The sequence below is a fragment of the Natrix helvetica genome (genome assembly GCF_964273705.1).
Source record: "Natrix helvetica genome assembly, chromosome: 2".
NCBI classification, from domain to species: domain Eukaryota; kingdom Metazoa; phylum Chordata; class Lepidosauria; order Squamata; family Natricidae; genus Natrix; species Natrix helvetica.
In genome coordinates, this window is record NC_138552.1 from 100,301,252 (window position 1) to 100,320,050 (window position 18,799).

The 18,799-nt window shown below is 34.2% G+C and overlaps 1 protein-coding gene across 7 annotated transcripts in view; it reads left to right on the forward strand.

The window, feature by feature from the left end:
- The window catches only part of NRG1 (neuregulin 1), a gene marked incomplete at its 5' end in the record, with an annotated part of 167,354 nt that overhangs the window by 132,288 nt on the left and 16,267 nt on the right, over positions 1-18,799 (forward strand). For 5 of the 7 annotated variants that reach the window (XM_081943213.1, XM_081943215.1, XM_081943216.1 and 2 more), the window contains 3 exons: positions 6,351-6,477; positions 12,034-12,092; positions 16,916-16,939. In XM_081943213.1, the coding sequence (XP_081799339.1) occupies positions 6,351-6,477; positions 12,034-12,092; positions 16,916-16,939 (210 nt within the window). Of the gene's footprint in view, positions 1-6,350; positions 6,478-11,428; positions 11,509-12,033; positions 12,093-16,915; positions 16,940-18,799 lie in introns of all 7 variants that reach the window. The other 2 variants (XM_081943214.1, XM_081943211.1) reach the window with 1 other exon arrangement.

Sequence of the window (18,799 nt, forward strand, 5' to 3'; positions counted from 1 at the left end):
TACTGACCAATTGAAGGTACCACCTGACTGGTTTCATTCTTGGGCGTAGGCCTCTCCTGGGAGATGGTCTTGAAAGTAGAAGTATGAAGCCCCAAACCACAGTTATCTATTGTGAGAGTATATTTTTTTAAAGAAGAAGAAAAAGCATAACTTTATAAGTCAATATAAAAGATTTTTGGAAGCCACTATTAAATCCATGCTAGGCCTTTGAAAAACAAACAATTCAATATAGTAAATGTTTCCATATCTCTAGGTATGAAAAGAGGTCAATAGTATCCAAATAAGCTGAAAAAATTCTGGTTTTAGAGCAATGTATAACTAAAACAGAACTATTTCAGTTTTACTTTGTTAATGTGTTTAAATACTTTAAAAATTTAGCACAGTAAATATTTTATTAGATAATGTGTACACAAATTGAAAAAGAGGAAGGATAGAAAGAAAAACTTGAAACCTTGCATTTTGTTGCATTTTATTTATTTTTGCTACTACTAAGAACAAGAATCTAAATTTGATTTATTGTGAAGTTTTGTTTCTCAAAAAGGTTTTCTTTTCGTAGGAAGAAATCTTTCAGTTGTGCCTTTGAACAGATGAATTATTATATGAGTTTTAAAGCTAAACACAATTGTGCTTACTCAGTATCTATCTGGAATGAAACTATGGCCCTTATTTTTTTTTATCATTCTTTGCTGATGTACTGTTTATTGGTACCACTTTTATATATTTAGCACAGTAAATATTACATCAGATTAGTATACTGTTTCATGTACCACAATGATGCATTAATAGTATACATTTCAATAAAAGAGACATTAATTTTGCAGAGAAGTATAATACCTGGTATGAGTTTCTGTGGTCTTTTCTCAAGCAAAGTCCTTTTTTTATTAATAGTAGAAGGTGTCATAATTTGGAACTGTAATAAAGCTGGTACAAGTTCAAATAAATAATTATTGCAAAACATTTGACTCTAAAAAACCATCATAATCCAATGAATTCTAATTTCAGTCTAGCATATTCAGAGGAGCATTGTACAGATGTAGAGGACTTGCCATCAATTGCTTTCTTGCAAAAGAATTAATAAAGTCATGCAAAAGAATTAATAAAGAAATGCCCCTTGGCATTTCACAAAGCCACTTTTTACATACATAAAACCTGGGCTCCAGATAGGTAGGGCCTTAACTGCTCAACTAAAATTAACAAAGCACTCTCTGTACAGCTAGACCTCGACCTACAATAATTTATTTAGCGACCACTCCGAGTTACAACAGAACTGAAAAAAGTGACTTATGATCATTTTTCAAACTTATGACCGTCACAGCATCCCCATGGTCAAAGTGATTTACATTTGGATGCTTGAAAACTGGTTCATATTTATGACGGTTGCAGTGCCCCATTTTCTGGCAACCAAAGTCAATGGGAAAGCCAGAGTCACTTAACAACAGTGTTACTAATTTAACACAAATGTGGCGGGGAAAATCGTAAAATGGGGCAAAGCTCACTTAACAGATTTCTCACTTAGTAACATAAATGTTGGGCTCAATTGTGGTCGTAAGGCGAGGAATACCTGTACTATATGTATAGCTATACAGTGTCAACACTGAACCCAGAAAGATGCTAGACCCTAAATATGTTCTATAAGATGAATGCAGTTCAACTTAAAAAGGTATATCACTCAAATTCTGAAAGTCATTCGTTAAAGTCAGCTTTTACCCTGTTGTTCAAAATCAGTTTATGTTCCTGCGTCCAACCCCTTAGAGTTTAAAGGCAAGTGATGTCCCCCAATATATCATATCCCTTTTGCAGGAAAAGAGCAGTGCATTTGGGTATCATCAGTATTCAAGGTAGCAACTAATTCTGTACCCACATATGATTGTTTCCAGTATCTTTAGAAAGCTATTAAATATCATGGAGGACAAGACAAAGATATCAAGGTGACTCCCAATGTCACTATCTCGTAAGTCAGAATGGTAAAATGGGAAAGGGAAACCACCATAAACTGATATCTCCAAAAACCTTCAAGCACACTAAAAAAAATAGTATTATCAAAATCCATAGAAAGATTCAAGGATATCAATAAGAATGTACTCTCTCTGCATGTCTTCCAATACAGGTAGTCCTTGACTTACAATAATAGTTCATTTGGTGACTGTTCAACAGCATTGAAAAAAGTGACTTATGACCATTTTTCATGCGTATGACTGTTGCAGCATCCCCATGGTCACGTGATCAAAATTCAGATGCTTGGCCATTGACTCGTACTTTTAACAGTGGCAGTGTCCTGGGGTGATGAGGATTATCTGTACACAGGACATCAGAGCAAACAAGAAGCTTTTCTTGGCTCCTTGGAAGAACAAAAGCCTTTTGTAGTTTTAGTCTTCAGAGCTCTCACTTACTTTTTTCCCCTCTTATTTTCTATATATTTGTGGCTTCTGAAACTCATGCAGTCTCAAAGGTACTTTCAATTTTATGCTATCATATCAGCCCTTTCGTAGCTAAGACCTGTCCAGGATTCAGCTCCTAAGCTTTGGAACCAGACAATGTCTTATTTTTAAGATACTGTATTTAAATATAGTTTTAAAATATGTTAACTGCAGTTCAGGGTAAACTGGAAAAAGCTGATGACAATCTGGGGAATATTAAAATCTAATCTTCTGCCAAGCAGGTAACATGGAGATATTTAAATTTACCGACATATGGATTTAATTCCATACTTTTATTGGAAATTGTGATAGGATATAGTATTCATGTTTAATTCAGTTTGCTGCAGTCCAACCACCTTCTCCACAACTTTTCCCAAAAGGTGGACTTCGAAGACTTAATAAAAATTATCCAGAATGGTTGAATCCAGAATTAGTTGGATTCTTAAGAAGGATACTGCTCCTTTAAAACAGATAGAACAGGGTTTTTAAATAATAAATTCACTAATGTTGCGACTAAATTATAGACCATCTCTTTTAGTCAATTGTAAATCAGAAAAATCATGTTCTTCCATGTATTCTATACATCTATGCAATTGTATTCAGAGTTAAATTTCTGTGCATTCTTATCAACTAAAGTTATAAGGATGATCATTCAAGAGAGAACTTTCAAGGTAGCATCCTAGCAATGGGGAGTGGGGGGGTATTTAGTGTAAATATATACAGTATATGTAAAGGTAAAGGTTCCCCTTGCACATATGTATTAGTCGTTCCTGACTTTAGGGGGTGGTGCTCATCTCCATTTCAAAACTGAAGAGCAAGTGTTGTCTGAACACATCTCTGTGGTCATGTGGCCAACATGACTAGACGTGGAAGGTGGAAGGTAACACTGTTACCTTCCCACCAAAGGTGGTTCTTATTTTTCTTGCATTTTTACATGCTTTTGAACAGCCAGGTTAGCAGAAGCTGAGACATGTAATGGGAGCTCACTCCGTTACACGGTGCTAGGGATTCGAACTGCCGAATTGCCGACCTTTCTGATTGATAAGCTCAGAGACTTAGTCACTGAGCCACCACGTCCTTTGTGTATATCTGTGTATGTACATAGATACACACAAGTTTCCCCTTGATGTGGTGCCTTGTGGCATTTTCAGCACCACAAGAAGACTTCTTTATTCATGCAAGAATCGTTTTCCTCAACAATTTTTCATCAAAGCATTTCTGCAACTTTATTATCTTTGTTGTTGCTTCTCATTATCACAGTTTATATTCCAATAGTGTGTTTTTCCTCCTATGGTCCACTTAAAGGACATTTATTAATAAACAAGATACCTCCCCATATCTGGTTGCTCTTTAATTGGTGAATTTCATCTCCCAGAATTCTCACTAATAACAAAGGAAGCCAAGGAATTCTGGAAGTTGAAGTTCACATTTCTGAAAGCACCCAAGTTGGGAGAAGCTACTGTGCCATATCAACAAACAGACAAATAATATTTCCCTAATGTTTGTATTATTTTTTTAGAGATTCCTCAAAAGAATCAATGTTAGGCCTGTTTGTCCATGGTTCATATTGGCCCACAATTTATTTCAACCCCCAAAATATCTGTTTTTTGCATTCCAGGTAGATTACTTTTGATCTCACAATTGCTCAGAGAAAAAGTGCAAAATAAGATGGCCACAGCTATTATAGATAGCTTTAAGCTTAACTCTTCTATAGTCATCCTTGTAATTCAATTTAAAGCATTCCATTAGCCTTTGTGGCAGTAATAAACTTTGTCTGCAGGATCTCAAGCAGACAGTATTACATTTCTTTTTAAATTAATGCATTTACTTCAGAACTGCAGGTTGTCTCTAGAGTAATAGTCTGATTTAAGAAGAAAATGTGATGGGGGGATAAGGAGAGGTGGCAATAGATGGAATGCTTACATGATTCTAGAATTGCATATGCAGTAAATATTTCCACCAGAAAACACTGATAAACCGGTTTATGCCTAATTGTAGTTTTAAGTCATGATTCCGCAATTAGTTTTTAACCCAGATTTCAATATAATGGAGGTAAGATGTGCAGTTATTTGGATGTCCTCTCCTGGAGTCTGTGTCTCCGAAGGGTTTGAAATTTGGAGATGGAACAAGCAAATGCTATCTACACCCTGGAAATCTCAGAGCTGATTAAATCCTGAAATTATTAGCGTCGGCTAAAATTGGAAGGAATAATGATGGGCTTTGACAGCTCTACCAACTGTTATTGTTCTTTTGGATTGAAGCATCTACAAGAAATTAAATGAATTGATTGAATTGATTAAATGTTAGCAGCAAATTAAGGAGAGAAAGAAGTAGATATGGAAGGATAGTTATGAGCAAATTGGATTCAAGGCAGACAAATGCCTTGTTATTCAGTTTGACTTTGATTTGCTTGGTTAAGGTTGAGTCCCCTTTATTTCATGTGTGTGGATCATCACCCAAAGAATAGACCCCTGCTGTAAAGCCAGATGCTGATGTCACAAAAGGTTGAAGAGCATTTTACAGCTGATGCTATAACCTGTCCAACATACCATCCTTCTATTTTCCCCACCACAACAACCTTGGGAGGTAGATTGAGCTGAGAGAGACTGGCCCAAACTTACCCAACTGATTTTCATGGCTAACGTAGGACTTGAACTCATCGTCTCCTGCTTTCTAACCTAGTGCTTTAACCACTGTCTGGATTAACAATAGAACACGTAAAACGCAGAAGGAACAAATATATGAAGAGTGAATAGTTTGAGAGGAAGAGGAAGATTTTAAAAAGTTTTGATGGGATGAAATTGATGAGATCCTCAAAAAAGAAAGAAATCAGAAGTTTAAACCACAAATGACAATATACAAGGGGGGGTTGGATATAGATCGAAACAAGCATAGTTTGCAAACAAATAAAAGTATGGTGAAGTACTCAGAGGAGTTGGTAAATAAGATACATTGTAGTTATATTCTTTCTCCCTCTCTCTCTCCCCCCCTCTCTCCTTCCATTTATTTTGCTTTCTATTTCTTGCTCTCTCTGAACATTGCAAAATGTTACTTTTCTCAAAAAGAAATAACATGGTTGATATGTATGTGTGGATATTACAAAGTTTTGGTTTATTGTGGATATGTAGATTTGTATACTACTTGTATTCCTTTTTGGATGTTCTTTCTGTACTCAGTTCAGCAAATATTTTTTATAAGGAACTATATAAAGTATAATAAAATAACATGCCAGGAGCAGGAGACTTGCCTTCCTTCGCTCCTTTATCCATCCCACAGTGTCACAAAGATCAATTCTAAAATATTATAGTACGGCAAGAGGGTCTAAGACAACTCACTGTGGCCAATTCAACATGACCAAGTTGCCAGGGCCAACTCGCCATGGCCAACTTGCTGCAGGAGAAACTCACCATAGGATAAGAGTTATACTAATATTGCAGAAATGGTGGAATAGAATCATTAAAGAAAGGATGCCAAAGGAGGGAGAAAATGACATGTGAATGACAAAAAATAAAATAATGTCTTAATTATCTTAAATAATCAAATTGTTGAATTATGCTGTGTCAAGTTATACCATGGTGAGTTGTCCCATTGTGAGTTGGCCATGAAGCCTTCTGCAGTGAATTGACCATAGCATGATGGCCATGACGAGTTGGTCACAGAGAATTGGCTGCGGTGAGTTGCCCCATTCTACAAGCAGGAAAATGATTATTGACTCAGACACATCTTTACTTTACTTTACTTTATTTCGTATTTCTAGACATCATATGGTAACCCCCAGAATACCTTGGACAAAGTGATTTTTGTTGTTCTTTTTGCAACTAAGATACTGATTATTTGTTACATGTCATAAAAATGCTAAAACTCTTTAACTCTTTTGTTCTGAGCACATGCATACTGAGATTTGTCCCTTTCTATTTTCATTGTTTCTTCTAGCCACTTCTACATCTACTACTGGGACAAGTCATCTCACAAGATGTGATGTGAATAAGAAAGGCTACTGTGTAAATGGGGGTGAATGCTTCATGGTCAAAGATCTTCCAAACCCAAGATATTTATGCAAGTACGAGAATCTTTCCAGTGAAGCTACAGTATTTATTGCTTTAATGCATGTTTCATATGGTAACACTGTTTAACCTAAAGAATATATGTTATGAACTGATGACAGCTTTTTTTTATTCTCCAAAATAAGAGTTAAATACCATCCCAAGTCATTTCCCTTGTTTCCAAAACATGCAAATGCTATTGTGTGTATGGTTTCAATTAGGTTAAATCCATATATAAAATTCTTTAGCCAAAAAAAAAAGGGAATAACAATCTGTTAGACACAAAAACATCACTTTTTTCAAAAAAATAATAATCCTCAATACATTAAAATAAAAGGGCCACTATTTTGTTGCCCAATTTGCTTCCAGAGGTATTGGACCATCATACTCTCTTGACATGGCCAATGACTGCATTTCATAAAAATTATCAGACCCATAAGTCAACATAGCTGGAGTGAACCAGTTTGAAAGGCTACACAAAATGAATCTGTGGTTTGACTACATGATATTGTTGTTCATATGGTAAAAGCATTCAAAAATTTTAATGTTATTTATGCATTTGTTTGGAGAGAAAAAAACATGTTTTAAATTAAAAGACCATTTACAAAATACAAATATGAAATATACACGTGCATATGCTTTCTCTCTTTCATTAAAACAAGACTTTCTGAAATTATTCCATAATATTTGCTAGATCAATGACCTGTGATAGCTCAACATTGTGTGGTAGGGCTGCCACAATTGACTTTCCAATATTTTTCAAGCTGAAAGTTGCTCCAGAAACATTGCAACATAAGCACATACTCTGTGAACAATTAGATAATTAATTGGGTGGAATTCTAAAATGTCTCATATTTTGGCTACAGCAAATAAAGATGGGTTATCTTTTATGATTGCTTTATGAAATGCAGCTAAAATATTCTATTTCTTTTCTTAGAAGCTAGATCGTAGAGTTTAATTAATCTTGGTACTATAGTGCCATATTCATTTTCCCCTATAATCCTGATTTAACGTGATGTATTTTAAAATATCTAAAGCTGTTTAATATTCATATTATAAACTTCACACCAAATTAAGAATACAATTGCTACCTAATGGATATTCTTACGTTCCTTTGTTTTCAATAACCAAAGAGTGTGTTTGAGCACAATTGGAAATTATCAAGTGCTTTCCATTTCATACCACTTCTACTGTATTGCTCATAATAACATTCAAGTCCTGATATAATTATATGCAAGAATGGATAAAGCAGAAAGATCAATTCAGATAAAATGTCATACCAACCCTAGTTAAAATGTTCAGACTGGAAAACAAATTTGACCAGTGAAGTGTTATAAAGACCACACTGAAGAGTAATATAGATCCAGTTTTGACAAGCAAAGTCAGTGAGGCGGCCTGGTTCACTTAACAACCGTGTTACTAATTTAACACCTGCAGTGATTCTTTTAACAAATGTGGCAAGAAAAATTGTAAAATTGGACAAAACTCACTTAATAAATTTCTCACTTAGCAACATAAACTTTGAGCTCAATTGTGGTTGTAAATTGAGGACTACCTGTACAAAGTCTTGATATAATTTGTCCTAGACGGGAAGCATTTAGATATTTCAGTTCTTGCTTTAATAATAAATTCATATTTATTATATATGATTTACTTTTTGAAAAGCAAAACAATATTTCCTTAAACTGAAATGCAAACCATAACATTTCAGACAATTTTTCTATTATAAAACATTCTCTGTTTCACTGCCAACTTGGGATTCAAATGTCTTTATAGCGAACAAAGTTATCAGTAAAATATCTAACACTAAGAAAATTTCCTAACAACTAAAAACTCTAATTCTAATTCATATCACAGAGTCAGGTCATTGTTTTGCTAATGTCAACCTTAGTCTTCAAGCATAGAGAATAATTAATGCAGTGTTGGGAGGTCTTCATTTTAAACATGTAGTCAATGTGTAATAAACACTGCTACAGTGTTGTTATAGTCACTGTTGCTGTTATAATTTTTTTAAAAAAATTAACCAAACCACATGTTTTGCTATTTTCAGAAATAATCAGAGTTTGAAAGTGGAGTTCTGGTTGAGTTAGGAAGAGAGAACACAATTTGTTTTGTGTTTTTCAAAAATTAATTCATGCCCACCAATTACTGTGATCCATGAATAGTGGTGCTATTTACTCAAAAGGAACTATTGGTATTCTTGAAATAGGACACATTTTTTACAGGCATTCTAGTTTATCTGCTAATAAGGCGTTTCTGAAACTCACAAACTAGATTGGTGATAAAATAGATTTTTAAAAACCTTAGCATCTGTGATTTGATGAAACCCTTCTGAAAAAGAATGTTTGATACATACTAACATTTGCTGTACTTCATCAAAATAGTTTCAAAGTGCCTTAAATACTATACTATTTTGATCAGGGTATATTTCAAGCAAACTGCGACTACTATACAGGACTTAGAAAAACATATTTGGGAGAAAATGACCCTTCAATGTTAAGCATGAAAAAAAGTTGTATACTTTTAAAATCCCAACAACTCTATTCATAAAAACAATAACCTGTGACTCATACATCATTTACTTACTGAATTTTCAAATAGTTGCACTTTTCACAGGGGAAAAAAGGAATGATCCATTGTTTTTTTAGATTTTTTTAAAATAGATAATTGAGATTAGAAAAGTTAAAAAAGCAAAATGTTTAAAAAGAGATTGAATTTGGATTGGATTCAGGCAGCAAATAAAAATTTCTAGCCATCAGGAACAAGAGGATTTTTTTTTATAAACCCAGCACAATTTCTTTGTATGAGACTTTTTGTTTAAATAAAACAGGGACGATGAGTTTTTGTAAGGTATAAAATTTCAAGCAAGTTTTTTCTCTTTTTCTCTCTTTCAACATGACATTTCTTTTCATCCCTTGGATTCAAAATAATGCTGAACAAAAGCAATGAAATCTAGTTCAATTCTAGTGGGGATTCTTTTCTCTGTTTTTTTTTTTTACTCCATAGCAATAGCTGTAGCAGTGATAGCAATAAAAAAGCACATTTTCTGTGGCAAATCCAATGTGGGCCACTGTAACCTTTCCAAATGGCTTTGAACTTATGTCCTAAGGAAAGCTCAATAATCCCCACGAGTAAATTACATCGCATTTTATAGATGAGATTTTCTTCTCTATCTTTTTTTTCCTTCAAGGATATGAACAATATATTTTGCTGTCTCAGGAAAATTGGGTGCATGATGGACCTTTGGCTATGCTGGCTAATTAAAACCACCAGACGGAGACTGTCTAAATAGACAGAGGAAATGATAAATGCTTCCCTGTAAGATTATAAATTACCTGCAGTATTAAAGGACAATACAATTAGAACATGTCTAAAAAAATCCATTATCCCCATTTCTCTTTCCTAGATTATTATTATCCCTTTTTAAATGTTCTCCATTCAGACCAAAGTATTTGAATGTGTGTTACAATTCCAATTTCACACATTTTTGATTAAATAATTAATTAGACCAAATTAATGGTGAAATATCCACAATTGTGGAATCTGTGATATTGTAATCTGCCAATTGGTATAAATCACATCAAAGTAAAGACTCTTGAACTGAGAAATTAGCTTTACCTAGAAACTGAACTAAATTAACAGGGTTTTTTTTTAAATGTATTTGTTTTGCTGACCATTCTTTGTTTTATAAGCATTAAACATATGTTTAATCCTTACCAATCTGTCAAAAACTATTAAGAGCTTATAACCCTGATTTAAATTCTTGATCTAGATCTATTACAGTTCAGATTCTGGTCTTGAGACTTAACTATAACCAATTGAAATGTACATGCATACATATATACGTACATACATACCCATTATGCTATTCCCTTTGTTATGTACAACACAGAAAAGACTAATAAACAGTGACCCCCAAAAAATTAAACACACGAAACAAAGAAAAAGAGAAACATATATTTCTTCCATCATGGATATAGTGGAATTTCATCTGAAGAATTAGATGTAGAGGTTGAAGAATCTAGAGAATGCATCTAATGCAAAGTTCTTAATAGAATCAAAAAGAACATTTTGGGAGCAGAGCATTCCTATATGATGGAGGCTCCCAGTTTTCTCCTGAGGTAAATTCAAGTCCTGTTGCTTAATTTCCAAGAGTTTACATCCTCTGAGGAATTGCTTGTTTCAATATAAGTCTGTTTAATCTTTACAGAGGACTTTTTATTACCGATTTTCCTGAGGCATGGGTACAAATCTTTTTTTTTTCTTGGCTAAAGCTTTGGAGTTTCTTCTTGGAGTTCTGTTTGGCCAGTTTGCCTCCTTTATTCTGAATAATATTGAGAATAAGCTTTTCTACTGGACGCTAATAATAGAATAAATTGATTTTTGCCTCTGATTTTATGCTGTTCTTGCTACTGGTGGTATTATATTGTTGTTTTGACATAATGCTGCCCAGAGTCCATTTGGCTTGGTCAAGTAATACATTTAAATAAGAAAGAAAGAAAAAGAAAGAAAGAATTAATTAATTAATTAATTAATTATGCTCTGCTTTGGTAGTTTTGTAGTCCAACTATAAAAGTCCATGTTTCTGCATATTTATTAAACTATCAATGGATATGGCAGTAGAAAAAAGATAATATCTTTAATTGATCTTGCCATCAAAATAAATGCTGACAGCACCAATGAATTCATGGTACATTATTCTAGAAAGAGAAACATCAGCTTTAAATTTATCATCACCCTTACTTCCTTTCCTTGATTGTACGTTTTAGTTTTGTTATTTGTGGTTGTCTTTTGGTGACACAGAGTTTGTTTAAATAAAAATGCAATGCTTTTGTCATCCATTTTCATTTTAAATTCTTTCTCCGAGGTCTTTTAGAGGAGTCTCATGTGCCATAGAAACAGAATAGGATTTTCGCTACCCCTTGGGTTCTTCTCTTTTTAAATTGTGGATCACATTTTTGCCTTTAGGTGTCAGGATGGATTCTCTGGACCACGATGTGCTGAAGTTGTACCCATGAAAGTCCATAAATTGCCAAAAAGTCCACAAAGTATGTTTTAAAATAAGATGAAATCTGTTTTCTCCCCAAATTACAGCAATCAAAATCGCTATCATTTGATGCATTCACTCTTCAGTTTAAAATGGGATCTTTTTCTTTTGCCTTTGACCATTCTGTGAAGATTTGACAGTACCAAACACCTATTATTGTTTTGGTAATTGCAGCAATTCTTTATTGTTCTGGTTGTCATTGCAAGTATTCCTATCTGGAATCTCTTTAGCCTTAATTTTAAAAAAAGCTGGTTAGTGTAAACATTACATTCAAGTTCACTGACTAATGACAATATCAAGTTGTACTTTTGTATTTACTAAAATTAATCACCTTCCTCCTTAAATTGGTATTTGTGAAGCCATTTTTTCTTCAAAACGTTTTCGGCAATAAGAAACAGGCCCAATTTCTGAAGATGAATTCATCAAAGTTCTGGCTGCAGTCACTCAAGGAGCCTCTTAGCATATAATTGCCTCTTTTTCTTTTTCTCTGTTTTCTCTTTCTTTTTCTTTTTGTTTTTACTCTCAGGTGCCCAAATGAATTTACTGGTGATCGCTGTCAAAACTACGTAATGGCCAGCTTCTACAGTACGTCCACTTCCTTTCTGTCTCTGCCTGAATAGGAGCATGCTCAGTTTGGTGCTGCTTTCTCCTAGTCGCATCTTTCCTCAGATTTTCCTTTATTACTAAATGGATTCCATGAAACTTAATCTTGATTGCTTCTGCCTGTTTGCATGGTAATGATTGTCAAAGCAATGTCAAAACTTCAGCAAAATTAGAATAATAAAAATGAAGGTGGGGGGAATGATATTGATTCCAATTAATAGTTGTTCAATGAGCTAAATATGAACATAAGGCTAAATATCATTACAAAGCTATAACTATCCAAATGTAATCTAAGTAAGATATTTCTGAGCAACAGTCATGGAGGAAATTGGATATAAAACATGGTTTATATCATCCTTATCAAATATAATCAATGAGCAGTACTGGAGAATATGTGGACTGAGGAAAATGGTTCTAGTTTTTTTTTTTAATGTCCAACTTAACATAAATAAGAGAATGCCATTTATATGGCATACATGTCACATTTCAGATTTATATATTGATTTGCAAGGTTAACTGATTCTGATTAACTGGATGTTAATATATTTTGCTTTGCCCTCATAGCAAATATTTAGTAGGGTTCTAAAGAGCTATTTTAGAGCTAACCAAGTCCTTGGGCAGACCTAATGAGATTTTGCGAAACAACCTTTTGTGACTTCCTATAGAAATGTTATAGATTATATCTCCCCATAATTCATAGCCAGTAAGTCCAAAGCTAAAATTGGCCATGAGATTATACAATGTGAACACTTTATGACTGCAGAGTTTACCATAGAGATTTCTTACAGTTCTATGCATATCCGAATTTTTTTCATTAAGTTGTCAGTGGAATACTAATGCTTTAAGAGTGTCATGTTCATTTAATGAGTATTTCCTTAAAGCAGTGGCATCTCTTCTTTAAATTCCTGAAGAAGCCTGAATCAAAAAAAAAATGACCTGCTTTAATGAGCAGCAGAGAGATCCTGTTTTTTGCACATGGCCCGAAGCATGTCTTTCAAATCATTTTTGAAATATGCAGAGTGCTACCAAACAGTTCTTGATGGTTTATTCAACAGCAGTGAAAAATGTCAGCTGCTTCATAATGATCCTGTTTAATTTCCATTGGCAAGGTAGTATGCATCAGTCATATGGGTTACATTTTTCATGTCTGTGAAAAAATATATATGAATAATTTATAACCATCCTAAGCACTCAGCTTCTAAATTAGAAGCGATTTCCCAAGGAAGGTTTTTTGAATTAATATTGCCTAATATTTTTCTTGGGTTAAAAAGTCAATTAGTAGAGAGCTTGTTCTTGATATTTTCATTACCCAAATACATCTGAAAGAATTTTGTAACTTTTTTCCTATTATATAAAATGTTCAGGAACCAAGAACAAGTGAAGGCATAATATGAACATGAAGTCTCTGCTTATCTAGAATAACAATTGAACCCTTTATTTGGAGAGAGAGACAGAAAGAGAGAGAGGGAGGGAGGGAGAGAGAGAAAAATCTGGACTCCTTAAATATGTTCACATATCATGACAACCCTTTTACCTAAAATATATATACCAAAGGTCTCTTTTAAAGTCTTAATAATGTATTACGTAAATATACATTTGCATCCCACAAGAATAATCCAAAATGAAGCAGTTTAAAATGGTCAGATAGAAGTACAGATATACAAAAAAGGGGTTTGTTTTTGTTTTGCTAATAGTAACATCAGAATAGTAACATCAATATTATGCGAGTAACTGTAAAACACCTAATGAGGATTTATTTTATAATGTACCCTAAGATAAAATGAATACCAAAAAATAGACATAGTACTGCTATAAGTTTTAGTTATTCCTGATACAAATAACTTTTTAGAAAATTGCCACATTGCTGCTTCTATATTAATCCCATCAATAACTCTTGCAACTTCACAAAATGTAATTCTCAGTGGTTTCCCAGTTCTAAGGGATATAAGTAGTCCTCAAGTTATGTCCATTCATTCGATACCTGTTCAAAGTTACCATGGTGCTGAAAAAAATGGATTTATAACCCAATTTCAAAATTCCAGCCATTGCAGTACCCTCATAACCATGTGATGAATATTTGGGGCAGCCCACTATTATGACCAACCTCTTTAAACTTTTAAACTTTTATTTGATTTCTAAACCGCGCCCTCTCCCAGAAGGGACTCTTGTGGCACCAATCCATCCTCCCTAATTGCTACCCATGGTATCTGCTCCCTAATAATCACCTGTGATATCCACCATCCTGCCTTTTAATATTCAGTCAATAAATATTAGTTTTGAGAATAAATTTTACCTTATCTTGTTGGCATTCAAGCAGAGGTCCACCAGTTTCAGGCAACATAGAAATCTCCTTTGCTGCAAAAGAGACAACAAAATTACTAAAAGTTATTTTTCCTTCATTCAGGCATATCAGCCTTTGAAATTAGAGGCAGTGGGGGGGGGGGAAGAGGGGTTCCTAAGGAAATAATAGAAAAATCACTATGTTCTGTCCCCACAGCCAAATTATTTTGGATCTTAAATTGTTTCATTACAATTTTGGTAACATCATTAGCTTCATGCATAGATTATGATAATTGTCTTCAACTTCAAAGCACTACAGAATGGAGCTTAGGGGTATGACACATGTCCACATAGGCAGAACTGCCTAAACAAGCAAGCAAAAAGAAAAATTACAAAGCTGTTCCCAACACCTCCGACTCAGTGAAAACATAGTCTCAGAGTTTTAACAGCAAAGTACAAGCAAAGTGCTATCACTTTGCTATTTATAGGCTGTGTCCCTGTGTAATAATTATTTAAATAAGCTATTATAAATTGTAACATTCAAGGCAGGCATAGCAAATAAAATCATAGTAGCTATATAATACTATGAGTGTATGGAGTAATATATTTAGCACTGAACTTATTAGCAAGCATGACTGAGACTTTCAAATTCAAGAGAACATATGAATTTCAAACGTTAATTGGCATTTATTCTTAATTTGCATTTATTCTGGAGTTAGAATAAGCAGTGCATGTTCCTTATGCATGATTTATGCTACCAGAATGAATGAATGAACAAATGAATGAATGAAAATTATATATATTATATAATATATATATAATATATATCCAACTTGCCATTCAATTACTTGATATATAAGATGTTCGAAATTAGTGAATTTATCTGAAATTCATCTGGGTTGTCTATCTTACCATATGGTGAACTACCATATGCAATAATATTTATGCATGAGCATGTCACCAAATCTACTGAAACTTCTATGCAACTGTAATTAATATGTATTGTTTGTAGTGTTCATATAGGCAAGTAACACTGGCTCTTAAGTATATGGAAAAACCTATGTATTTTATTTAACCCTTAAAATATGACTGATTGTAAAGGAAAAGTATACACTGTTGGGAATATTTTAACCTATAAGAAGTGAAAATGAATATAGTATATATACACCAATAGAAAGGAATCAGCAATTGCTCCTGAATGATAAATATAGCAGTTATAGTTTGATACAATAATTAAATGATAACATAACAAAGTGTGAGTAATCAATGAATGTTTTATAAAACCAGCAGTCTAATATTATCATTTAAAAAAAAAAACATAATCCATGCATTATTCACATTCCAAATATTGCAATGAAGTAGATTTTCGATCCATATTGGTCTGTCTATATCAAACGATTTGAATGAACTAAAGATGCAAGTAATTCTGTACTTTAGCTGAAGTATCAATATAGTTTCCTTGTAACAGATTATGCTGTCTGAATTAATTCCAGCAATTACAATAGCCACAACATAACAGGCACCCTATATGGGAGGTAGGCATTTGCAACTACACACAGTCTCTTCTTAGTTATTATCTGCTGTAACGCCATTGTTTTCTGCTCCCACTTCTATTAGAAAAAGAAGGGGGAGAAATCACTCATAAGAGTCAATATCGTTATCATATAGTACTCTGAAACACATAATGTTTATACATTGTTTCATGGTTTTACAAAGTTACTTGTTGTAAATTTGCCTCTGATCAGATTGAGTCTTACTTTTCTTCCTGAGGCTTCATAACACAACAGTTTCAGTAATTCTTCTCATTGCTTTTTGTGATCTAAGAAGTATTCCGAATCAGTTTTAAAATCGCAGAAGAGGCTACTACCACTTCAGGTACAGAACGGTGTAGATTTATAGTGTCTCCCTACTAACGTGAGCTTGGAGTAGACTAAACTTAATTCTGCCTGCAGCAGACTAAAGCAGTGTTTCTCAATCTCACCAACTTTTAAGATGTATAGACTTCAGTTCCCAAAATAATGACTAGGGAATTTGGGGAGTTAAAGTCCACACATCTTAGTTGCTAAGATTGAAAAAACAAGGAACAGTGTAGTTTTATGTATAGTGAATTCCAAGATTAGTTCCCCACTATGGATCATAGATATACTAAGGAACATGTTTTATATGGGGATACGTTAGACCTGAAATGTGACATAGATGATATAGCAAACCCAAATACTTCAGTAATATTTTTAAGGGTTAAAATACATTGGTGAAGTCATCATGTTAATTAAATTACATACAGGTACCATTGTGTGGTTTGGTTTAGAGTCAATATTTTTAAATAGTTTTTTTTAAAGAAGCCTGTGAAAGCTTACATGAGCTCTGCACCATTAACCTTACTGCATTTGTCCTGTCTCAGTGTGCAAACAGCTAATAGGTATAATATCCATGTGCAATTTGTTTTTTTCAGTAAGGTGTATTGCTCTTTTCTGAAACTATTTTCCCTTTTCTTTCTTTTTTATGTCAACTTTCTGCATTGGCAGAACATCTTGGGATTGAATTTATGGGTATGGACCAATCATTCCTTTTAGCTTGCTGAAAGATTGAAAACTTTTTTTTTCATTTCCTCACCTTCAATTCCTAACCAACTTCCTTGTGCTTCAAAAGGGATCATACAGCTATAACAGCCTTTGCCAGCTCCCTATTTACACTTAACTCAGTTCTCATAACCATACGCCTGTGCCCTGTGTGTGTGTGTGTGTGTGTGTCTGTTTGTATATCGGTGAGAGAGACAAAAACAGAGAGAGATGCACACACAGACACCACTGTGGAATGTGCTTGAGATGCCCACAACAGACAGGAAATTACGTTTTCTGATGGATAACTTGGCATACTTTTTAAAATTTGCAACAATATATTACTGCTGATATCTCTGAAAGTATCTATTCAATTTTCATGTATGAAATTAACTGATGTAAAACATTCAGCAAATAACAAGGAGAAGTCTCCTTTTTGGAAACTATTAGGAATAACTTGAAGTCATTTTATATAACCATTATTTGCATATTTCCCTAAAACAACTGACTGAAAATACTTATTGGATTTGCACCATGAAAAGGAAAAAAGTTATATAGGCAGTTATTGACTTACAACCATTTGGTTAGTAACCGTTCAAAGTTACAGTAACACCAAAAAAGTGACTTTGGCCATTTTTCATACTTATCACATTAATGATTTTTAACATGCATTCCCAGGGTCATATGACCACCTTTTGTGACCTTCTGAGGAGCTAAGTTAATGGGGAAATCAGATTCACTTAACAATCATGGTAGTAACTGCAGTGATTCACTTAATAACTGTGGCAAGAAAGTTCATAAAATGGGGCAAAACATACTTTAAAAATGTCTTGCTTGGCAATGCAAATGTTGGGTCAATTGTGGTCTTAAAGACTACCTGTACAATGGGCAGAAGAGAAAAGAAGGTGGAACACAGAGAAAGTGGGGCACTATAAAATGTGAAGACCAAGCTTTTGGGCCTTCAGGATTGGGACTTGTTTTTCCAACTCTAAGTGAAGAGAAATGGGGACTGAACCTGTAATTAATTATTTCAGAGCTACAGTCCTTTATTGTTATTCAGACCAGAAATTGAATGCTGCTTCAAACTTTAAATTAGACCTTACTCAGGACTTAAATTTTAACATCTAAACTGTTTTGGCTAAAAACGATTTTAAAGTTGTGGTGGGTACTGACTTCTTGTATTTCTAAACATAACCTTATATGCCCATTGTGATGCTTCAAATGTGCCAGTATGAGTGAGTGGGCATCCATTGGCAAAATAGTAGTGTTCTTTCTTTTATATTTTGTTCAGCTCTGGATGCTTTTGTTTCACTGCTGTTTAGGACTTCTTCACTATGATGCCCAGCCAGTCCAGGATAATATATGTATTGATGTCACATTACATGCCTGGCAACATTATATTAAACCCTTGTATGGCCGCATTCATAAAAGAAGGAAGGGAAAATGTAGCCTCTAGCTAACACAACCATACTGACATTTTTTTTTTCATAATTATACTACATTGCCAATTCTAGAACCTTACTATGTGGCAGGATTTTTCCCCGAGTCATATGATTGGCTATAAATCTCATGGTGCAGAGCAGTGATGGGATTCAAATAATTTGACAATCGGTTCGCCCAGGGTCAGGTTGGCTGTCAGAGGCGTGGCTCATCCCCGTCCTCCAGCTCCACTGCACATGCAGGGCAAGCCTCCCGCGAGGGCCAATCTGACCTTAGGTGAGCTACTTGTTAAATTACCTCCACCCTCGGCTATCCAAGTGGATCCTGGGTGCTGCACTGCAATGGAGAATTGGGAAATGGAGCGGCCAGCACAAGGGAAGGAGTAGGAGCAGGGAGAAGAAAGGGGGAAAG